Consider the following 24,692-nt stretch of genomic DNA (forward strand, 5'->3'; position numbering starts at 1 on the left):
ATGCTCAGGAAAATATCAACATATAAAAATAGAGAATAAAAAAAAATGATTTTAAATTTAAATGGACAAGTATGTATTATATTTATGTTTCCTTTTTTTTGTTCCTATATTTTTTCAAAGCAAACAAATATAAAAATGCACCAAGAGAATATAAAAATAGGATAGGCACATAAAACATTATTTAATAGCTATTATTTATTATGTATTTTTTTTTTAATTATATAAAAATAAATTTTATTACAACATAAATAAAAATAATGAAGAATATTAAATTTTTTTTTACATAAATCGGCTAAAATTAGGACTGTATAAATTGTTTATGAGGATGAAAGTATAATCCTTTAAATAGCCTCACCATATTATGGAGGGAAAATCAATAGAAAAAAACAAATAAAAAAAAAGCATGCCAGCTTGTATGGTACATAAATATGAATTTTTATTTTTTAGTATAATCGTTTAGTTCAATTTTCTATATTCTTTTATTTATTTATGGGCTTACAAGATATGGAAATAGAAGTCCTTGATATATACGACTTGGGAGACAACTTAAATGCAGGTAACTTAAATGTGAATGAAGAGATAAATAAAATAACAAGGGAATATTTAAGCACAGCAGAAAGTTATATAGAAAAAAAAAAACTAAAAACTTGCGTAGAATTTTTAGAAGGAATAATAAATAATTTTGCTTCAAAAGAGCCATTTGAATATATACTATTTATGACAATAAAAATTTATTGTAATTTAAGATTACATAATTATCGATATGTTTCCAATGATTTAAATTTACTTGAAAATTTGGATGGAGAAAATTATAAATTTCAAAAATATCCACTAAAATATAAAAAAGAAAATGGATCAATGGTCCCATTTTTATTAAAGTTAATAAATTGTTATTATCCCTACACTCTTGGTTTATTTTTTACTTCATTTGATAGATTATATATTTTATTATTACAATATGAAAAACTTATGAACAAGATCAAAAATGAACATGACCGTTCAGGTAAAAAAGTAGCAATAAATATATGTAATAATGACATGCCCTCAGACATATTTAAAGAAAATAGACAAATTGGTATAATTTTTCACTATATAACTATAATTTGCTATATATTATGTGACTTGTTATTAAAAAGAAATTATATAGAACAAGCTATAGGATTATTAAAAGAAAAAATACTTAAATATTTTCCTAATCATATAAATACACTTTCATTAGTTGGAAAGCTATTTCTTCTTATTGGAAGTTTTGACCTTGCAGAGTCATATTTTAATGTTGTAAAAAATATAATGGAAGATAAATATCCTGAATTTGCACACAAAGGCACATATCCTATTCCTTCACTCAATGGTAGCTATCTGTGTGCACACTCTCAAATGAACTTTAATTTTTTATATTTATATTTAGAGGAATATGAAATGGCTCTTAAAGAGCTGATAAATATTAATGTATATTTTATAAATCATAACGATAGTAGTAGCAGTAGTAGTACCAAAAGTGGAAACAATGCGGCTAGCGATTATGCTATTTATTATAACAACTTATCAATCACATCCATGTTTAATGGCGATTTAAATAATTCAATTCATCACATGGAAAATGTTATAAATACAAACTATGTAAATGTATTTCCTTCCATTGTTCAAAATTTAAATGATATATATAAATTTACAAAAACAAAAAGTGAAATAGCTAGCCATACTAATGACATAATTAAAAAAAATTTGCAGGAAGACCAGGAGATACTTGCTTTACTTCCATAATATTTTTTTCAGGAAATTCCTTACATTAATTGGAAATTAAAATTTGAAAAATTTGATAAAATTTGATAAAATTGTAAAACTAATAAATTTTTCTTAATATTTAAAATTTCTCAATTTACTATCCATTACAAGCAAAATACATTGTGGCCCTTTTTTATCGTTTAGGCCATAAAATAATGAACGAACAAATCGGTGATAATTATATAAATGTAAAACTATAGAAATATTAAAAAGTATACTCTTCATTTTTATATTACAACTTTTTTATATTTGTAAAAAATATATCAAAGTATATGCGCATGAATTTTATATAAAAAAATTCGTATATATGGTTAGGCCTATTTCCTATGCATATGCCCGTAAATAATAAAAATACAAATTTGCAGTAAATTTTTTTTTATATAAATTTTATAATATGCATACACAATGCTATATATAATATTTATACATATTTACAATTAACTTTTGTAATTTTTCCGTTTTTTTTTATTAATTCATTTTTTTAAAAAAACAAACTTCGAATGTGCTCGCTGATTAAAAAGTATCCATCCTCTATGTTAAAAGCATAGAGAAATTATTTCAAAAAAGTAAGAGAAAACAAAGGGGATAAAATGCAGAAAAATGAACCGACTATCTGTGATTTTTTCATATCTTATAATAACATTTTTTATGATCCAATATGTTTCATCAAGGGATGGTAAGTATATATACACATATGGCAATAGTTATAGTAATTGTTTTTAAGCATGTTTATGGAAACGCTTTGTATTCCTTTCATGGGCATATATATAGTTATGGATTTTTTTTTATGAATTATGTGTGCACACATTTGATATTGGCAACTCATTTAATAGTGACCTATTTCACGACCATTATGTGTAACTTGTTTCTCTTCCCTTTTTTTGTTATTTAGGGATCTTCCAATCCCATATGATAAACCCTTTTCATCATAAGGCCAATAAAAAACGGATCATGGATCATATCGGAGCATTATACTACTTAATAAGTGAAATTAAAACAAACATAGAGGACTTAAACAATGGATATAGCAATTTTATAAAAGCTGTAAATTCATCAAAAGAAAGAGAAGAACGATTACTAAATATGAATGATTTAAAAACTGGTGATTTTATAAATAAGATGGAAAGACTAAAAGAGCATTATGATAAATTTAAATACACAGCTACAGAAAGTATAGAAAATAATAAAAATGAATTTCATCAAAGTTTAAAAAGTAAAATGAAAGAGTTGTTTCCAAATTCGATAGCAGAATTAAGGGGAATAACCAAGTATATAAAATATATAAATGTAACTACAATGAATTTAAATAAAATAATAACAAGTATATTTTCAAAAACTATGCGCTTATGTGATGTATATGAAGAAAATATTAATTATATATATGAGGTTGGAAAAGAATATTATAAAGATCAATTAAATAAATTAAGTAACAGTCTTATACATGAATATAGTGAATATAATAAAGCATTAAATATATTTTCAAATGAAAAATATATAAATAATTTTTCAGATACTTTCTATCTTGAATTATTAAAAAAAAAATTAAATGATTCAAAAGATAAAATTGTAATGATGGATGTATCGTCAGTTTTAGAACAACATACATTTTATGACGTGTCCCATTTTTTTAATACTTTTTTAAAAAATTATAATAAAGGATTTATAATATATGTAATTAATAGAATAAATGTGAATTATTATAATAATAAAATAATTTTAATTGAGTCACAAAAATTATTAAAGCTTATAAAATTTATTAAAAAAAATTATAATCATATAAAAATCGATTATATAGTTATACACATATTTAATATGTATATATCTGTATTTATAAATTCAAATCATATATTATATCATGTCAATTTTGATTTTTTTTATGATGGACAATTAGTCAATGTATATAATACTTATAATTATGGTTATTTTTTTACAAATCAAAAAATAGACTATGAAGAATTTAATCAAAATGGCGATTATATATATGTATTTTATGTTGGAAACAGAGTAGTAAATGATAATTTCTTTATACATAATAGACATGATATGATTGAATTTAAAAAATTAAGTTCATATAATATTATTAAAAATAATAAATATAACAATGCTTATCCATTTTTTAATATATACCTATTAAAGCTTGAGTCGGAATACAGTTTTTTAAATCAGTTTTATAGCCAAGAACATAAATATCTTTACAAATTTTCTGTTCATAATACTAATGTTGTATTGACCTACAATTTATTAAGCAACTTTACCATACCAAACGAGAAGTTCACTCCACATTTTAAGTAATGAAAATTGGATGAGCATAAAAATTGTCACAATTTATTCCCAATTCTTTTCTTAATTTTTTACATTTTTTTTTATTTCTTTTCAGAGAAGTGTACATTATCATAATTTTATATCCTGGTCAAAATATAGACAATATTTGCTGTGAATTTAGTGGTTATATTTTTAACGACGGTATATATATACTAAGGAAAGAAGACGCAAATGTCCTTGAAATATACACAAGTGATGACAAATTAACCTTGCTTGTTAATAATCAAACGAAAAGTTATTCCATAAATCAGCAAAAAAAAAAAAAAAAAAAAAATTTGGAAGATAGCTTGCTGAGAATAAAAGAATGTCTAAAGAACTATATAAATAATTATTATAGTGATTATTTTGATTACTTAAATATAATATTTTTTATATCTTCCGATTGAGGTATCCCATTTTTTACTGTCATTATAGTAGACACGCTTTTAACCGTATTTAACCATCACTGTGTTGTTCCATATTGCTACATATTATTATAAATAATTACATACAGCTAGATTATTTTTTTTTTTATGTACATACATGCATAATTGCATTTCGAGCTATTTGCATATGCACACACACTGTTGTTTTCTGTTTTTAAATCAATCTCGTAATTTTTTTATTAATTATATGTTTAGTATGATTTCCTTTTTTTTTGAAAATTATTTATTAACACAACTTAATGGATAAAAATAAATCATTGTATAAAAAAAAGGATATAATAAGTATACAAAATATAATAGGTGAAATATATGTAGAACAATATTAATAATAATAAAAAATGGAAACATTCCAATATATAAAAAAAAAAACGTTTCCAACAAAATATATTCTTAATATGTATTTGAGAAATTATAAAATTTTTAATTGAATAAATTTATGGATATATAATTTTATGTGTTTCCTTATTTGAGCAAATAGACACATACTTTCATAATTCCATGTTTATGCTCATAATGTATATTTTCTTTATCTATTTGTTTCATAAAAAAATAAGTTCTTAAAAAATATCCTTTCTTTATTTCATAGGAATAATAATTGGCACATTTTTGTATATCATAAGGGATTTTATTACCTGATATAGTAATATAATTATCATTTGACTGAACACTAAAATTTTCTAAGTTTCCAGATATAAAAAATAAAAATATAACTTTTTCATCATCATATAAAATATCAACAGATGGAACAAAACATATTTTAGATGGGTCTTCACTATTTACTTCTTTTATAAAATTACATTTTTTTATTTCATATAAACTTGTTTTTTCTGGTGATTTTTCTCTTATCCATGAACAAATCGGAGTACTTGGAATTGAGTTTTGTTCATATTTATTAGTATCATTATTATCTGCACAAATTAGTGCGTTATAATTACAATCCCTTTTATTTTCTTTGGATGTATTTGTTTTTTCGTTTTCTATTGAGTTTCCTTCTTTATTTACTAGAATAGACTTATAATTTTTTTCAACATTATTCTTACCACCAATCATATTTTTATTTACAATTTTTTTTTTATTAACATTATATCTTACTTTTTTATTCAATATAAGATCATCATTACTTTTAAGACGTTCAAAATTATCATAAACGGGATCACCAAATGATTTATCCATCTCAAGTTTATGCCAATCTAATTCATAGAATACTTTTTCTGTATTCAAACTTCTTTTAAGCACTTCAATATTTTCCATTATTCCTACCATAAATATATGCAAACACTTGGTCTCATTAAGTAAAGAATGTAACCCACTCCGTTTTACAAACCCTACTAAAATGTTATGTATATATTTGTTCCTTATCACGCGAGCTCAATTTATTTCCACAGAAATACTTATTATTCAGCTAATCTCTCTTTATCCACGAAAAAAAACGTTAAAAAAACAAAAAAAGACAACATGCAACTATGCATATAACAATATTTACTATAACAATTATATGTATGCACATAGAGAAACGCTTTATATATCTATACATATGCTTGTGTGCATTTTTGGTCGTATTGTAAACGTCAAAACAATGGACAATAAAAAAACAAATAAATTGCATATACTTTTTACTAAACAATAAAAATTAAAAAAAATGAATACGATAAAATAAAAAAACAAATCCTATTGGCTTTTTTCTCTCTCTATTAATAATTTTTATGAGAGCAGAGAGCTATACATAAAGTTTAAAAATTGTAATAAATTTTTTTAATAAATATAAGTAGAAAAAATAATGAAAATTTAAATATACTTGAGAATAATCCCTTATTTCTATATACGTAAAAGGGCATAAATAACATGCACACACACACAACATATATGCAGGGAAATGTCGTTAAATGCACATAAAATATTTAAATTAATTCTATTACAAAAAAAGTAACATTGAAAAATTACAAAATTTTCTTAATACTTTATTTGAAAATGTGTATAATTGTCGATTTTGTTCTACTATATTATTTTCCTATCACACCATATTTTTAAATCCCAATTATATGCCCAACAAATTAACCTAGACTAGTTTGTATTAAACTATAAAATGTAGATTAATTTAAAAAAATAAAAAACATAATAAATCAAAAAATTATAATTTTATACATATATTTTAAGACAACAAAATAGGATACCTTTATTTTTTTTAAGCATAATTATATTTCACAATATTTCAATCTCTGCATATTTGTCTTTATGCTATATCATTCGTTAATTTTTTTTTTTTATTATTTTTAAATGTTTATGGAATAAAAATAAAAACTTGAAAGGCTTATAACACAATTTTATTGATATGTATAAAAACAATAAAATTGAAGAAATACCCTTTAATTAAAAGCACTAGAATTAAAAAATAGTTTTAAAAAAATAAAGGACATAATAACAGATTGCATAAAAGGAATGAAACCCAAACGGAAAAAAAAAAATAATTTACTCTCTATATATGTTTTTATTCTATTCAAAAGTACACATTTTTAGGGACATGAAAATATTTTTACATATTTTTTTCGACGCTAATATTAACTCCTCTTATGTTACATTCAGAACGATCCGTGATTTCAGATATGTCTGAAAACTGTGTTCTATTTTTGTCAACAGTTGTTGGTCCACCTAATTTATGCACACCAGTATATGTTGATTTGTCATCATGAAATCTAGTTGCTTCAGCTTTTGTTCCATATAATATTGGTCCGTTTGAAGCTTCATTACATAACTTTCCAACAAACTGATCATAATCTAATTTGTATTTCTCAGTTAAATGTTTTATTGCTTCAACAAATTGATCATATTTAATTCTTTTAGATCCTTTTGTTTTCACTTTAGCAAAAGCAAGATCTGCATCAACTGCTGTTATTTTTTTGCTTAACAATTCTGAAAAAAAAAAATTATTATCATGTTGGTTATATACCAAATATGTAGATAAATAAAAATCTTTTATGTATGCACACGAAAGGTAAGACAAATGTTTTTCAATTTTATAATTTTGTATTTTATCATTATAGGGGGAAATTTGTTGAATTTCTATATTTATGAGTAATACACTTTAGTGCGCTACATACGAAATTATCAAAATATATTTCAAAAAAATATATATGCATATTACTTGAGTCTTTTAAAATTTTGACAAAGGTTCTACTGTCCATATCAGGCATATTTTTTGTGTATATATTAAAAACTCCTTCCATTTTTATAAAATTTGTATAAATATTTTAAAAATAAAAATTATTATATAAAAAGATAGACAATAAGATATCAGTAAATTTTTAATAGAGACATGAGTATCATTCAATTATATATATATTACTGCTAAATATTAAAAACAAAAATCAGGATGATAGAAAGAGAAATATTTTGTTATTTAAATTGGATTATAAAAAAAAAATAATATATATAATTATATATAATCATATATATAAATGCGGGTTTGTAAATTTATTCAAACGTTATAAACTATAACGAATATAAAATATATAATTTAGACAAAAAACGGAAAAAAAAATACACACATATAATATTATTGCTTATTCATTTTATTTATATGAATAGGCAATAATAAAGCTACTTTTTTTTTTATTTCGCTTTTTTTTATAGCTAATATTATGACATGCTCATGTAGAATTGTGGAATTAAAATATTTGCATTAACACATATGCATATAAATTATATGGGGAAATAGCTAGAAAATAAATATATTAACACTTTTTTTTTTTTAGATTAAATTTGTTATAATATATTATGCATATGCATGTAAAATATATTTTTTTTATTTTTATTTAATTTATGGTAGCAATGACTTTTATAAAACTTAATAAAATGATGTTTCCTAATTTATGAAAACAACATGTATTTTCCCTTTTTATCGGGATTAAAAATTGAGGATAAAAAAAATTATAGTATTTGAAAAATTCAAAAATTTTCACCATTTTTTTGATAAAATAATAAGAAAAAAGTTTTAAATCATCAAAGCTGACTAACTGTAAATTTTATACAGTTTTGTTGGCTATTATTCAAGCTGTTATATGCTATATATATGTATGTAGTTATACCACAATTTTGTTACTTCGAAAACCTCAAGATATGAATGGTATAAATATAATCCCCAAAATTCCAAGTGTTCCAAAGCTCTTGGTAAGATTTAAATCGCCAATAAAAAGGATAACGAAAAAAGAAACAATATTTTTTAATGCTAAATAGTTTAAAAGGTTTTAAATTGAAAACGTTTAACTATATATAATATGATACTCATTCGTGATTTCTTAACAGGCAATTGTAAGGTACTTTTCGGATCGTAAGAGAAAAATTATGAACGGTACAGAATATATTAGGAGAAAAACTGGATATGGAGGCAGAATAAGAAGAAATCGACAGGCCCCAGCTTATAAAAGATAAAATATAATTTATAATATAATCCTCATAATATTTTTAAATAGACATTTTAGTGCGTGACACACAAAAGCAGAACTCCCTTTTAAAAAGTGACATAAACTAGGGGCACTTGTAAGTGATAAATAATGGGATACAACAATATATGCCCTACATATCAATCAGCAGTCCAATGAATAGATATGGTATGCATGTCCTTTTAAGGGGCACACATGTGGAGATAGAATAACATTTCCAAGAAAATAGAACTGTGTAATGATATAAAATAATTTTATTAAATAAAATGTTTATATTTATGAAATTTTAAACAATACAGCAAAAATTATTAAAAATGTGGAAATAGCTATACACAGATTTGCAAACAAAGAAATGGGCATAGCTATGCATGTGGGTATATACAAATTTGGAAGAGCCAAAGGGGATCTCTCTTTGCATATTATTTATACTTTTTTGAAAGCAAACATTTTAGCAGATCGTGATGATTTGTTTAGTTTGATTTCCTGATCAGTAGGTACTATTGGGTGTGTATTAATTTGTTTCCATAATTGTGTTTTATTTTTAACAAACAAATCAATATACTTATTTTCCAAGGAATGATAGGAAATAACAATTAACACTCCTCCTTGTTTTAATATTTTATGAGAAGATAATAATAAATTTTTTAATGATAACAATTCATTATTAACATAAATTCTAAATGCTTGAAATACTCTTGATAAAACTTTATTATTTGATTTATAATTATTTTTACAAGTTGATAGAATAATATTTTTTAAATCAAATGTGGTTACAATTTCTTTATTTTGTTTTCTCCACTCAATTATCTTTTTTGCAATTTTAAAAGCTTTTTTTTCTTCTCCAAACTTTTGTATAATATATTTTAATTTTTTTAAATTATATGTATTTAAAATATTATGTATTTTTTTACCATCCTCAATTTCGCTAGTCATATATAGTTCCTTTATTTCATTGTCTTGTTTCAATTCTTTATTTATATAATTTTCTACATATTCTTTTTCAGTATATTTATTCATATTCATATCAAGGATATTATTATATTTATAACTAAACCCTCTTTTGCTGCTTTTAAGTTGATGTGTTGATACTCCTAGGTCTACTAAAATAGCACTATAACTATTAAATAATGGCAACGAATGATAATTAAGCAAAAACAAAATATCTTTATAATTTCCATGAATTAGTTTAAGTCTATTTGTATCTATATATGATTTTAATTTATATTTATTATAATAAATTGCTTCTATATCTTTATCTATAGAAATAACTTTTAATTTTGTAAATTTTTTTAAAATTTCTAAAGTATGGCCTCCCCCTCCTAAGGTTGCATCGATCATATATTCATTTTGATTATGCAATAAAATCGGGTGATCATAATTCATATTGCCATAATGTTTTAATTTGTCACCATTTGTATCGTGCGCATTTTCTACTTGTTCATTCTCAGCAGTGACAGTCCTATCTAATGGCATTTCATCGGTATCTGTATTTAAATTACTAACTGTTTTATCACGTTGTCTGGGCAATAGTGAGGTATCTAAAATTTGTACTACTTCATTGAGCAGCACAGGGGTATGATAAATGTAGGAGTTGTCAAATATGTTTGTTTCATCTTTATTTATTTCCTTTTCCTTTAATGAATAGTTATAATTTCCTTTTTTTTTAATTTTTTCTTTTTTAAGTACATTATTGCATTGGGGCGAGTAAGCAATTTTACCCCCCAATTGGGCATTCTTTAAATTATTTATTTTAAAACATTTTTTTAAATCGATAAGGATTAAAAAAAGGATAAGCAATATTTTACTCATTCATCAGTGTAAGTTCAAATGCATATTCTCACCAGGGAGGTATAAAAATAAAAGAAAACAAAAATGTGAGCTAGCCAATGAAGCATGTAATTATGTTAAGATAAAAAGGGGAACAAATTATTTTTCTACTTCATTTTTCTACTTCATTTTTCCGCGCGTTCATTTTCTCGCCCTTTACAGAAGTAGAGAGAGAACATGGGTATGCCAAAAATGCTGCGCCGCAATAGTGGAAAAAAATATGGTTATTTCAATTTATTTATTTTGCATATTTTTTCAAAAAAAATGTTGATAAATCTATATAGGAAAATAAAATAATAATTATATATATAAACTAAATTTAAACAAAATTGATATACCAGTTTTGGTTGGAAATTTTTTATTCCACCTAAGCAGATAAATGCAATTTTAAAGAAAGCATTTTAAAACTTAATTATATACTTAGTTGAAAATTCTGTTATTTTTTTATATTTTCATAATGGCCTTATGACAATTTAGGCATATCTATAAAATAGTAATTATACATATATACGAATACTTATGCATGTATATAATTGTAGTATTGTTTTGAAGATGTAGATATATGGCTTGCATTTTCACAAGTCTAACTTGGGGAATTATCTAATATTTAGATAAAATGCATGCCCATAAATTATCAACTTCTTAAATAATAAACCCTAATTAAAGTGAAAAATAGAAAATTTTCAACCATACAAAATGAATGTTGTGATATGGTTCTTAACATCCTTGATGATGTATACCTTCTTTTTAAATTATGAGAGTTTGATATATTTAGTAAATAGAAATCAATATCAAGTGCTGTATAAATATGTTGAATACTACTTGCATACATTTTTAGAACATGGATTTGTGTGTATATATCTTTTTGTTGCATTCCTGCCTACTAAGAATGTATATAAAAAGCGTAGTAAATATAATTATATATTTGCCAAAATATTATTAATATATTTTTTTTTCTTTCTTTTTCATTTCATTATTAATATAAAAAACAATTTTCCACTTAATGTATTCTATTTAATTATTATTATTTTTCATTTATCTGAATTTTTTTTGTCTTTTATACATAATCAAAATAATTATAATTATTATAATTTCTTAGTAAATCCAAATTATGGTTATGCATATTTTTTTGTCTTAACATTAATTGAATATTATACTAAAATATTTTTATTTGTTATATTATATTTTTGTGAAAAATGGATAAATAAAAAAGTATTGCATAACCTTTTAATATTTAATTATTTTTTTTTCAAAAATTTTATTGAAAATTATGGAATATGTACCTACAACTACCCAGACAAAATTGTCTTAACTAGATGGACAGATTATCCACAAAAAAATATCGAAATAGATCCTACTTTTGCAAAAAACGTCTTAACAAATAAACTTTCACCATTTGAAAACGTTCGAAACAGAATATTTATGACCACCCCTTCAACCAAATACAACATTACAACCCTCAGTAAATATGACACTACATTGAGCCCAGTACACAGAAAAACAAATGAAAAAGCAAATTTACATTCCTTTCCTATTAACACCGATGACACTATGGATAAACATCAAAAATGTCTTTTTACAAATAAAGTATCAAATATTCTGAACAACCCAAATATAAAATCGTATAATTTAGCTAACTCGTTTTTTATCAAACTTATTTTAAAATATGGGGATATATTTGAAAAGTATGATATACCAAAATATTACAACAAAAAATATACAAACTATTATTTATTTATTGTTTTATTATCATTACTATTTAGCATAATGGGATTACTTTTAAGAATATTTGGCTTGCTACATTGTTCTAAAAATTTTTGTTTTTATGTTTTAAATGTTGATACTTTAATAGATAAGTATATCAAAAATAAGCATAGCTTAGTAACATGGGGATTATATAAATATATGCGTCATCCATGTTATACTGGCTGGTTCTACTACTCTTTATGTAAGTTACCAATTGATTTTTTCAATACTTCCCTATGTACGTACATGTACATGTACATACATATAGATACCTGTTTCGTTTTCACAGTTTTGCAGCTTTCCTTATTTAACATTTTTGGATTTATCTTATGTTTTACTGTATCGTGGTTATACTTTTACAATACAATCAAACTTGAAGAAAAGTTTTTGGCCGAATGTTATGACGAAGAATATCGAAAATACAAAGCGCAAACACCACATATATAGTAAAGACAAAAAAAATACAAAACATATTGTCACACATGTAGTGAATATATATTTATGCATATCTTTTTAGTGTAAACAAAGTTTATATGAAACTCACATTTTTATTCTGTATTATCTCACTATTATTTATGCTTTTACTTTTTTTTTTTTTTTTAGTATACCATTCATGAAAAATTTGTAACCACCCGAATAATACCACACTAGTATTACGGTGATTATTTTTAATTCATGAAAAAAAAAATTTACTTGAACCAGGAATCATATACCTATACATAACACAGTATGGATATTTGAAAAGAGGATTCTGTTTTGTACCATATCTTGAAATTTTAATGCGTATCAAGTTTTATATTATTTGTTTATCTTAAAAAAAATTATGAATTTATTATTATTTTTTTTTGGTATATCGTTTCATTTCTTTATTTATGGCTATATTAATGCTGTACATTTTTTTTGTCGATTATTCTTATCTATATAACTTTTTATTTGCACTGCAAACTTTATATACTAAAATTAGCACACATACTAAAACAGATTTATAAGCATGCTTTTCTTTCGCATTTTATGCGAAGACGCAACCTTCTCTTGATTCGACTTTACACTCGATGTCAATCTCATTATCATTAGTAACTGCTTTATGTTTTAATTCTATATTATCCCCGTTACTTTTCCAAAAGCATATAGCAGTATGTGTTGCACTAATGTACGAATTGATATACTTATTCGTATACAACTGTTCGTCTAAGAAATACTGTAACTCCTAATAATTTGAATATGCATTAAAAATGTTAATATGTATATGTTAAATAATTATGCACACATGTTTGCTGAACGTTTTATTGTTGTACTGCCGATCGTTTTTTATCATGACTTACTGTTAGTGCATTCCTATGGGAATTCTCAGAAAATATGCTTGGATATTCATAGTGATTTAAGTAACGCTGCATTTGAAAACCTAAAAAAGGAGGAAGATGAAATGTGAAAATGGTAAGTGCATAAAAATGAATATACAAAAGTATATGTACATGCACATGGTTTGCTTCGTTTTCCTTTCTTACAATCGTGCTCCTTGTTATATGATACATCAATGAACCCGTTTTCACCATATACTTTTAAGGAAAAGATTTTACTTAAATTATTAACTGAAAGGTTAAAATAACAATTTAAGGAATCAAATGCTACATTTCCAGATAAGCAATTAATTGTAACTTCTTTCGTTTTAATATAATATGATTTTGCAAGAACATTTTTGGGATTTTCAAATAAAAATTCTATTAAAGAGATAATTAAAATAGATCTATAAAATAATGGATTTACTATATCTTCACTTTCAACTAAAAATGGAATAAATGTTGATTCGATTTGTACTGCACAAATATTTCCTAATTCATTCAATGTATTTTTAAGATTGTAAAATACACGTTCATTCATTAAAGGGTTAAATATATTCCAATAAAATTGCTTATTAATATTTTTAAACTCTTTTTTAACATCATATATTATATCTTTATCGGAATTGAAATTATTTAATAAATTTTTAAACTTCTCTAAAGTCTGGACATTTAATGATGGTACATCAGAACTGAATATATAATAAAATTTTTTTTTACTTATAACATATTCTAAAACTAGTTCATGAAATTTATTAGTTCCTAATGCTAAAAATAATAAAGAAATATTTTCATCTTTTAGTTCCTCTATATATTTTATAACATTATTCACATTGTTTATTTTTGTATTATATAAACCAAATGTGTCTATAATTGTTTTTTTCATCTCTTCATCTTGACAAAACATATACTTTATTTCCCATTGTTTAATTATCAAGGGAATCCATCGAAATCCCTTTTGATCACAAATTAAGCATATTGGCAATTTGTTTGAAGCCATTCTGAATTGAACTGTGTGTACAAATGTTTTGGAAAAAAAAACAAAAACAAGTTGTCTAAACAATGTTTTAGTGTTTTCCTATTACGTATATATAATTATATACGTGTGTGTGTATGCAACACTAATATGTTCACTGACATAAAAACTTTTATTTTAATGGAAATGAAAATGAAAAAAATCAAATCGAAAAAATGGGAAATACCAATTTTTCAAAATATATTTTAAAACATTTTTTATAATTAATTAAATAAAAAAATGTACATAATGTAAAAAATACAAAATTATATATAGTTTAAATTGGAAAATATAAATATGTGGAATACACATGTATATACATAAAATAGCATACTTTTAATACTTAAATGGGGTATAAAAAAAAGTATGCACACACATGAACAAAAAAAAAAACACACACAAAGTAGGTACTAATACAATTATAGGTAGCTATAAATATTTCTGTATATAGCTATTTTTTTTCGAATTTTATAAAAATATTCAAACATGTGCAGGTAAAACATGCTTTAAAATACAACTTTTAAAAAAAAAAACTATTTTTAAATAGCTATTTTAAAAAAAAATATTCCATGTTAAGAATTTATACCTATTTATGTAGTTGTAATTTTGAATATTTCAAAAACACACACATGCAAATACTGTCAATTAAAATAAAAGTGTGTTAAAACAATATATTCTATAATATCGGGAAAGAGAATAATAATAAAAACATTTTTAACATAATTAGTTTATAATTATGAATTACTTGAATATATTGTATCATAAATTTAGTCAGCCTATTTTTTATATGGTATTTTTTACACATTGTATTAGTTATTTTTAATATGAGAATATAACTCTTAAATATATATACTAATGAGGTTAATTACTTTTGTAACGATAGTAATAAATCAATGACTATATATACACATATGTATATAATTTTGGGGTGGAAGGTGGAAAAGGAAACTCAATGAAATTTAATATGAATGTCCACAATCCGGCGAACTTTATATATGGCAGTGTAATGCCACTACAAAAAAAAATTTCAAACCCTATAGATAGAAATATAGTTAGTATAAATTGGTAAACTCATAAAATGTTATATATACTTATGGTCTATTAAAGAAATATTTAACCTATTTTATACTTGAATCATTTCATGTTACTTTTTATAAAAACAAATAGCATGCTTTCATTATGCTTATATTTTTATGTGTTTCTTTTTTTATAAAAAATAAGTTACCATGTTTAAAATGAATACTTAAATTATTAAAATATGCATTCTCCCATTCTGTAATATTAAAGAAATAGAAGTATTATGTGGAATATAAAAGCTCTTTGTCTATCCCTTAGTATTTATAAGTGTATAGAAAGGTGAAATACAATAAGTACTGAATTATTGAAAATAAGAAAAGGAGATAATTGTTTTAGAAAATTAGAAATGGATAATATAATCATTTATATAGCTACTTTGTAGCATTATTATATTTTGTAATAAATATATACATATTTCACATTGTTACATTTTTAAATATACCGATTTATCTATTAAAATTACATGGCATTTTTATTAATACATACACAAATAATACATATATAAATGTACACGCTTTTTTAAGAGAGGGGGAAAAAAATTCGTAGAGTGCCTCTTTCTAAAATACACAAAAAATAAAAAATAATAAAATATTAATAAAAATTATATAAAATAAATATATATTAAAAAATAATTTATGTGAGAAATTATGAAGGGAAGTTTATCTTTGAAGATGGTGTGAAAATTTAAGGATTACTGTTAAAAGGTTTTGTAAATTTATAGCATACATAATATTTATCTTTTTTTGTTACCTTTTTTTATCACTTTTTTAGTTATATTATAATCAATAATTTATTTTTGACAAAATGCACAAAACTATAAGAAAAATTTTTGATAGCAAAATATGTGAAAGACTAGAGAGTATGAATATATTATTGGTAGGAGCTGGGGGAATAGGAAGTGAATTTTTAAAAACTATAATTACTATAGGATGCAAAAACATAGATATAATAGATATTGATACAATTGATATAACAAATTTAAATAGACAATTTTTATTTAAAAAAAAGGATGTAAAAAAACATAAATCGCTAGTAGCAAAAGAAAGAGCATTAAAACATCGAAAAGATTTAAATATTAATGCATATACATTTGATGTGTGTACTATGAAAGGTAGTGATATTTCAAAATATGATTATGTAATAAATGCGTTAGATAATATTAAGGCTCGAAAATATGTTAATAAGTTATGTGTAACAGAAAAAAAAGTTTTGATAGAAGCAGGAAGTACGGGATATAATGGACAAGTATATCCAATATTTTCAAATGAAACAAAATGTTATAATTGTGAAGAAAAACCCAAAAATAAAACTTATGCAATATGTACTATAAGACAAACACCATCTTTACCTGAACATTGTGTTGCATGGGGAAAACTTATTTTTGAAACATTTTTTTGTAAAAATGACAATGAAACATTAATTGATATAAAAAAACATATTGAAGAAGAATCAAAGAAAAGAGATATGGATAAAGAAGAGATTATCCGATTTATTTTTAATTATTTATTTCATGATACAATAAATGAATTAATTGCTTTAAAAAAAGATTATACAATTATGCCCAAGCCAATATTGTTTGAAGAAAATATAAACCATGAACCTCATAATATTGATAAATTAAGCCAGGAAAAATCAGGCAACAATTTGAAAACAAATGATAATAAAATATGTGAAAATAATTCTATACAATTATCTTCTCAAAATATATGGGATAAAAAAAAGTGTATAGAAATGTATGTAAGTACTTTTAATAAATTATATACATATTTAAATATTAAAAAAGAGACGGAAGAATATTTAATATTTGATAAAGATGATGATGATTGTATTAATTTTATAACATCCTTATCGAACTTAAGAATGATTAATTTTTCAATTAAACAAAAAAGTAAATTTGATATACAATCGATAGCAGGAAATATAATTCCTGCTATTTCATCAACAAATGCAATTGTTGCTGCTTTTCAAGCTGTTCAACTTGTTCATGTTATTGAGCATTTTGAACTTTTAAAAGAAAAAGAAACCGAACAAAATGAAAAAAAAGAAATAACCTTGAGAGATAGTAAAGCTAAACATATATGGATTAAAAATGTTGTCAGTGGAAATAAAATATTTTCACGAGGAAATATTGTTAATGCAGAAAATTTAGAAACTCCAAATCCAAATTGCTATGTATGTCAACAGCCAGTGATAAATGTTTATATCAAAGATTTTAATGATATAACATTAAATAGTTTTGTAAAAGAAATTTGTATGAATGAATTATCATTCCTAAATCCATTTTTAGATAATCAAGATAGAAACATATTTGATTATGATACATTTTTAGATAATGATGATGATTATATGAAAAGCTTATCAAATTCGTTACATGATTGGGATATAAAACATGATGATATTTTAACTTTAACCGATGCTCAAGATACTAAAAACCAAATAGAAATTCATTTAAAAGAGGATAAATCATTGGAAAATTTATACTTAATAAGTAGCAAATTAACCAAAAAAAGAAAACCAGAGGTGGCAGCAATCGAAGAAAGACCCGCAAAAAGGTATGCATTAAAAATATATACTATGATTTGTGGACATATATTTTGTAATAACTTTTTCTTATGGTACTTATGTTAATTTTTTTTTTTTTTCAGTGCAAAAAAAATGAAATCCGCCCCAGAGGATGATATTATTATTGTGGACAACGCTGAAACGAATGACGAAAAAAAAGTTGAAGAAATAACAATCGACAACACTGAAAATAATGAAGAATCGGTCGTAGTAATTGATTAAAAGTATGGACTCATAGTGAGATACCAGTTTTTTTATTTTGTCATTATAAATAAAATTATTTTTAAAAAGTTGTTCTTAAAAATCGGATTTAAGAACAAACTCGTTGAGGAGTAAAGCATGAAACTATATAAGCCGCTGATAATTCAGCATGCATTAAAAGTTCTAAAAATAAACAATTTTCCGAATTGGAAAAATTACAAATTTACTATATAAATTTTATGAACTTTATAAATTTTAAAAAAATATAGTCACTAAAATAGTATGAAAAAAAAAACTAGCTAATTACAGCTAGCCAAATAGCATACACACACATACACATATTATCCTGTGGAATGGTGCGTATTTTTTCTTTCAATTAAAATATCTACTTTATATGCAACTACATAAATATCAACATAAATATTAATTAGGGTATTCAAGTGATTGTCCAAATGTTGTATAATCAAACCTTGAGATGGTTTAAAATAATGGTCTATAATATTTATATTTTTTGAAAAAACTTTTTTCGAATTTTTATGAACAATTAAGGTTTTATTTTTTATTTGAATTAACGGGCAATGTATATTTCTGAATTGGTAAGGTAAAATGTCATATTTTTTTTTTAGCTTTAAATCTTCACTATTGTCATTTTCCTCAGACTTTTCCGTAAAGTCATTTTCCTTATTTGTTTCGTTTAAAAGATGAATCAACTGAATGTTGTTTATGTTAAAATTAAATAACTGAAAAAATTTGTAAAGAAGATTGAGTGGAACAATCTTTTCAATATTTATTTTTTTCATAGTGTAATCTGAATTATATGTATTTATAAAATATTCATATTCATTTATAATGTCGTTATTGATGTTCGTTTGGTTGGCCTCCTTTTCGGTACCAATACCCTGCTCATTATCTATTTGATCAATTTCTGCATTTTCAATTTCTGTTTTTTTATTTAAAATAGCCATATCTAAAAAGTTATTATCATGTTGCAAAATATTTAAATATGGTATAATGAGATGAGAATTATTTTTTGCGGTATTAATAAAAGCATGTGATAAATTTTTAGACCCAACAATATTTTTTATAGTATCTTCGGTAAAATCAGACAACTCAATGTTTTTTAGTATGCTTTCAAAATTATGAATATTTTTATAATTCTTTGGTTCATTATAAATATTATAATTTTTTTGTATAGACTTAAAAAATATAAATATATCATTGTTGGTATATGGGAAGAATATATTATAAAAAAGTGATAAAAAAAATATACTACAATTTTTATATTGTTTATAATTATTTAAAATATAATTTGTATTTTTTAATAAAGTTTCTAAACATAAGTTAACTAAATCTTCTTTGTAATATTCTCTATATTTTAAAAATAATAGATTTTCATAATATTGTTTTTTTTCTAATTTTTCACTTAAGCTTTTATTTTTTAAGTTTATTTTTTGTGATTTTTCCGAGCAAAAATTATCAACAATATTTTTTACTTCACCAAAATTGTATGTCTTTTTTGTAGAACCCAAAATAGGGTTTTCATCAAAATTTGTATTATTTTTTTTAAAAAAGTTATTTTGATTTTTTTCCCAATCAGTTTCATTTTGTTTAACATTTTTAGCTAGCTCTTTTTTTCTTTCTTCATTTGTTACACTATTTGGAATGTATTCTTGGGTATTGCTCAATTTAGGGGGAGACATAAAATTTGTTTTATTATAAAATTCGTTACTTGAATTGTTGTAATCGTGCAACATAGATATAATATATTCAGGACTAATTATATCATCATTTTGATAGATACTTTCAACAAAATAATTTTTATTCTGTTTTAATCTAGCCATAATCATTTTTAATTCTTCAACATGTTTTTTTTTTTCGTCCTCAGATAATATTTTAAAATTATTTGTTAAACTTTTATACACATTGTTTAATTTAGCTCGTAAAAATTTATCATCATTTTGTGGGTCTTCTATAGGATCATTTATATTTTCGCTTTCCATTTTTATATTCACGCTTTCTTCAGGTTTGTCTATCTCATCAAACGTGGTAGAACAATCTGGAATCTCTTTTGAATTGCAACCGTTTTTCGCATTGTTTTCGTCAGTTATATAAAAATTAGATTCAATATTGTATAAAGAATAATCAAAAAAATGTAAATCGAGATACGAAAAAAATAATGATATAATATTTGAAACTTTCATATCATGTATTTGTTTTATTAAAATGTTTTTAATAATTATAAATAGGTGAATAGAGAAATAAGAATAATAAGATAAGTTATGTAAACCTTCTATTATATTTATTAAATAACTATTATCAACATTTTTGAAAATATTTATAATATTATTCATCTCAAATTTATAATCTTTTATATCAAAAAACATGTATGAATTATAAGAGCTTTTAAAATAACGATCTTCTTTTATTTTTTCTAATTTTTTAAAAATAGAATTTGGATATTTTTTTGTAGATTCGTCCGTTGGTAAATAACCTTTTTTATTGTCATTATTATTTTGGTTTATCAAATTTTTTGTAGATCTTTCTTTATTTATATTTGATCCAATCCAACGAGTTGAAATATGTTGTCCCATTTGATTTTCATAACTATTTTCTAACACCCTTTGTTCATTTGCTATTATCAAAAGTAGTAGCAATATATAATCATCATTTCTCAAATTTAATAAACTTAAAATATGTAAAAATTTACATGCACATTTAAAAGATATCTCTTTATATTTATAAATAAATAAATAATTATATATATCATGAATTATCTCATCACAATCATTTGTTTGCCTTCTTGTTTTTAAATAATATTTTGATAAAGCATGTAATAAGTGTTGTAAAGAAGTTACATTAACTGTGTGCATATACTTATAGGTAATATCTTTTAATTCGTCATATAACTCAATTGGGAATATATTAAGTCTAGATAGACAAGATATTGAAATACAAAAAGAATTTATATTCATATTTTTAAAGACAATTAATTTATTTATTATAACTTTTATTAATTCATTTTCAACTTTTGCTATTTCGTTTGAAGATACTAAATCGTTTAAATTGTGGCTAGCATCATTTTCAATATCGGTAGAAGTATTTTTTTTTGGATTTAAAAATTGTTTTTTAAAATGTAATGATTTTTCTTTACTTACTATAGGTATAGTTATTTCTCTTTCCTTTTTTTTGTCTACCAAATTGTTTAAACCATATAATAAGCAAGACAAGCCATATTCATTTATTTTATCGATTTTTTTAATAATTTCTTTTATAATTAGTTTGTAAAAATGTGTATGTATTCTTCTGATTTTTAATTTACCCATCGAATATATAAGAGCAACTAATGAATGTATATTAGTGTCTTTTATTTCTGTTGCAAAATTTGATTTATCTAATAAAAAAAAATTATTATTATATAGCTGATATTTTGCTAGTATATTTGAAATTATTATATTATTATTTAAAGATATATTTTTTTTTTTATAAATAAACATATTTAACATTTTATTGATTAATAGTAGATCATGTTGATATATGTCCTGATTTATTCCATTATTATTTTTCATATAACTAACAAAAATATTTATTATATCTTTTTCATTATATTTATTTAAAAAAAAATAAATAAATCGAGCCAAATAATTACTGCATTCTCCAAAATGATTTTTATTTATATATAAAAAAATTGTTAAAAAGTCTTTTTTTTTTAAAGATATATTATTATATTTTAGTTTTGCATCATTTAAAATTATGTCTATTTTGTTATCATAATGATGTAATAAACAATGTTGAAATTGTTTTGGTTTTCCATTTTTCATATTTTGAAATGTGTCTATATAAAAGTTTATTTTTTTTCTTTGAAAGTTATTTTTATCTTTTACTTCATTTGTAGTTTGTAAATTTTTATCTACTTGGGGTTTAGGGTTGTCCACCTTTTCGATATCCTGCTCGTCTTTTTTCTTAAAATTTTGAAATAGATTGGTGTCTAAAAAGATGGAACGTAACTCCGTTTCGTACTTATTAAATATTGTTTTGTAATTTAAAAAGTTCGTAAAGATATCTACTATATTTTCATCTCCTACTAGCTCGATGTCTTTTTTTCGCTCATACTCAGTCTTGTAAAAATAAAAGTTATCCTCGTAAATTTTTTTCCACTTTTGCAAAACCGCATCGTCTCTATACATTCTGTAGAAAACTGCCAAGGCATGCGCCAGGTTCTGTTCGCATTTTCGTCCGTTCTCAGCATTTTCACTCTGTTCATTTATGGGGCTTGTGAAAGCGGATCGTATCGATAAGTCAGTGGCTAGTACTCTGTATATGGTTAGATCCGTCTGGGGCCAATCTATTTGTATTTGTTTTTTAAAAAATTCAAAAAAAATCTTCGAATAATTTAGATTTATAAAAAATGGGATTAAATAAAAGTGAAAATTAATAATAATATTATTTAAAAATTTTAAAAATATTTTTAAATACTTTTCATAATATTTATTTTCACTTATTGGAATAAATTGAAAATACTGGAAAATAAATAATGGATTATAAAAATATAAATTTGAAAAATATAAATATTTCATATGTTTATAAATTTTATCATCATAATTATTTACACATATCTGTAAAAATGTATTTAAAACATTTTCCTTTAATAAATATTTATTGGAAATATTCACAGATTCATCATTATTCAAATTTATTTTCTCTGTCTTGTAATTGTTTCTTATATTTTTACAATTAAAATAGCTTTCTCTCAATTCTGATGCCGAGCATTTAACAGGTACTTCTTCTTTTTCACTTCCCTTTTTAAGGCCCTCGTAAAATTTCAAATTTTTATACTGATCCGATTTTTCATATATTTCTTTATACACACCCAAAGTATTTACCTTTTTGTTGTAAAAAAAATATTTTATTTCATCAGCATGTATTTTATCTGTCCTATTTATACAATAATCTCTTTTTCTAAATCGAAATTTTATATGTTTAAACTTTTTAGTATTTAAACTGGCTTGTCTACTATGCTCTTTTTTGTTTTCATCATGCTCGTAATGATTCTTCTTATCCAAGTTAAACAATTCAGTGTGTTGAGAATTTTGTGGATTTGCTACTACAGCGTCATGATTGTCCTTGCTAGCTCTTGCTTTATTTAAAATGAAATCTAAAGAGGCTTTATCATTATTAATTATGTTGTTTATATAATGAATTAAATCAAAAATGTAAAGATCATTATCAGCCTGATTATGTTTTATAAAAAGTTTATTGTCTTTCAATTGTTTAAATGTTAATATTAATTTAGTTTTCTTTTTTAAGTTGTGAAAACTTTCTTGTCTATCCTTTTCTTTGGCATGCTCGATTTTATTTATAAATTCTTCCAATGCGTGTACCTTAAAATTTTCAACACTTTTAAAATATAAACCTAATTTTAATATAACAAATAAATTATATAAACTAGAATTTGGAATATATTTATTTTTTATTAATTCAAATAAACTATCACTAGGTTCTTGTATATAATTTTGTAAAATCTTTTTAAACGAACTCTTCCTATTTGTCATATAAAAATAATTTTTTTTTTTTTTTTTTTTTAAACCTTCTATATCGATTTTTAATAGTGTTATTATGTCTGACGTTAAGAAGTTGCAATAGTAAAAGTGGTTTTCATTACTCAGCTTACTTCTAAAATGGTTTTGAAAAATTTGAATATTTTCATTGTATTTTCCATTCCCAATCAGTTTAACCTTCTCTTGTATTCTTGCCTTCTTTGTAAAAACGAAGCATTTCTTTTCAAGATGTTTTTCCAGATCGTTTTCAAAATCTTTTCCGACATCTTTCCCAACCTGTTCATTGGATTTGTATAAAGCTGTCTTCAAATTTATGTTCGAAAGACTTATTCGTTTTTTTTTCATAAACAAATTTGGCATAATTGCTCATTTTAATAATTGATAAATAAATTCTTATAACTTGG

At 23.1% G+C, this 24,692-nt stretch overlaps 10 protein-coding genes across 10 annotated transcripts; 5 read left to right on the plus strand and 5 right to left on the minus strand.

Moving 5' to 3' along the window:
• Positions 1-489: 489 nt before the first annotated feature.
• Positions 490-1,764, plus strand: PCHAS_1453200 (conserved protein, unknown function; the record flags this gene model as incomplete). Its single annotated transcript, XM_735690.2, has 1 exon — positions 490-1,764. The coding sequence occupies one exon, from the start codon at positions 490-492 to the stop codon at positions 1,762-1,764; it is 1,275 nt and encodes a 424-aa protein (XP_740783.2).
• A 621-nt stretch (positions 1,765-2,385) lies between these two features.
• PCHAS_1453300 (conserved Plasmodium protein, unknown function) lies at positions 2,386-4,493 on the plus strand (the record flags this gene model as incomplete). Its single annotated transcript, XM_016799796.1, has 3 exons — positions 2,386-2,461; positions 2,678-4,073; positions 4,163-4,493. 3 exons carry the CDS (start codon positions 2,386-2,388, stop codon positions 4,491-4,493), a joined length of 1,803 nt encoding a protein of 600 aa, XP_016655040.1.
• A 501-nt stretch (positions 4,494-4,994) lies between these two features.
• On the minus strand, positions 4,995-5,795 carry PCHAS_1453400 (conserved Plasmodium protein, unknown function; the record flags this gene model as incomplete). The annotated part of the gene is made up of 1 exon (XM_016799797.1): positions 4,995-5,795. One exon carries the CDS (start codon positions 5,793-5,795, stop codon positions 4,995-4,997), a length of 801 nt encoding a protein of 266 aa, XP_016655041.1.
• Positions 5,796-7,062: 1,267 nt separating this feature from the next.
• Positions 7,063-7,753, minus strand: PCHAS_1453500 (p25-alpha family protein, putative; the record flags this gene model as incomplete). Its single annotated transcript, XM_735681.1, has 2 exons — positions 7,063-7,439; positions 7,672-7,753. 2 exons carry the CDS (start codon positions 7,751-7,753, stop codon positions 7,063-7,065), a joined length of 459 nt encoding a protein of 152 aa, XP_740774.1.
• Positions 7,754-8,645: 892 nt separating this feature from the next.
• On the plus strand, positions 8,646-8,957 carry PCHAS_1453550 (conserved Plasmodium protein, unknown function; the record flags this gene model as incomplete). The annotated part of the gene is made up of 2 exons (XM_051320964.1): positions 8,646-8,696; positions 8,832-8,957. The coding sequence occupies 2 exons, from the start codon at positions 8,646-8,648 to the stop codon at positions 8,955-8,957; spliced, it is 177 nt and encodes a 58-aa protein (XP_051176984.1).
• Positions 8,958-9,391: 434 nt separating this feature from the next.
• PCHAS_1453600 (S-adenosyl-methyltransferase, putative) lies at positions 9,392-10,777 on the minus strand (the record flags this gene model as incomplete). The annotated part of the gene is made up of 1 exon (XM_016799799.1): positions 9,392-10,777. The coding sequence occupies one exon, from the start codon at positions 10,775-10,777 to the stop codon at positions 9,392-9,394; it is 1,386 nt and encodes a 461-aa protein (XP_016655042.1).
• Positions 10,778-11,491: 714 nt separating this feature from the next.
• On the plus strand, positions 11,492-13,169 carry PCHAS_1453700 (protein-S-isoprenylcysteine O-methyltransferase, putative; the record flags this gene model as incomplete). Its single annotated transcript, XM_016799800.1, has 3 exons — positions 11,492-12,743; positions 12,831-12,987; positions 13,145-13,169. The coding sequence occupies 3 exons, from the start codon at positions 11,492-11,494 to the stop codon at positions 13,167-13,169; spliced, it is 1,434 nt and encodes a 477-aa protein (XP_016655043.1).
• A 381-nt stretch (positions 13,170-13,550) lies between these two features.
• PCHAS_1453800 (conserved Plasmodium protein, unknown function) lies at positions 13,551-14,878 on the minus strand (the record flags this gene model as incomplete). Its single annotated transcript, XM_016799801.1, has 3 exons — positions 13,551-13,748; positions 13,864-13,943; positions 14,047-14,878. The coding sequence occupies 3 exons, from the start codon at positions 14,876-14,878 to the stop codon at positions 13,551-13,553; spliced, it is 1,110 nt and encodes a 369-aa protein (XP_016655044.1).
• Positions 14,879-16,774: 1,896 nt separating this feature from the next.
• On the plus strand, positions 16,775-18,754 carry PCHAS_1453900 (SUMO-activating enzyme subunit 2, putative; the record flags this gene model as incomplete). Its single annotated transcript, XM_732523.2, has 2 exons — positions 16,775-18,522; positions 18,616-18,754. The coding sequence occupies 2 exons, from the start codon at positions 16,775-16,777 to the stop codon at positions 18,752-18,754; spliced, it is 1,887 nt and encodes a 628-aa protein (XP_737616.2).
• Positions 18,755-19,074: 320 nt separating this feature from the next.
• PCHAS_1454000 (conserved Plasmodium protein, unknown function) lies at positions 19,075-24,648 on the minus strand (the record flags this gene model as incomplete). Its single annotated transcript, XM_016799802.1, has 1 exon — positions 19,075-24,648. One exon carries the CDS (start codon positions 24,646-24,648, stop codon positions 19,075-19,077), a length of 5,574 nt encoding a protein of 1,857 aa, XP_016655045.1.
• Between the last annotated feature and the right edge of the window lie 44 nt (positions 24,649-24,692).

The sequence above is a fragment of the Plasmodium chabaudi genome, assembly GCF_900002335.3.
Source record: "Plasmodium chabaudi chabaudi strain AS genome assembly, chromosome: 14".
In the NCBI taxonomy this organism is placed as follows: Eukaryota; Apicomplexa; class Aconoidasida; order Haemosporida; family Plasmodiidae; genus Plasmodium; species Plasmodium chabaudi.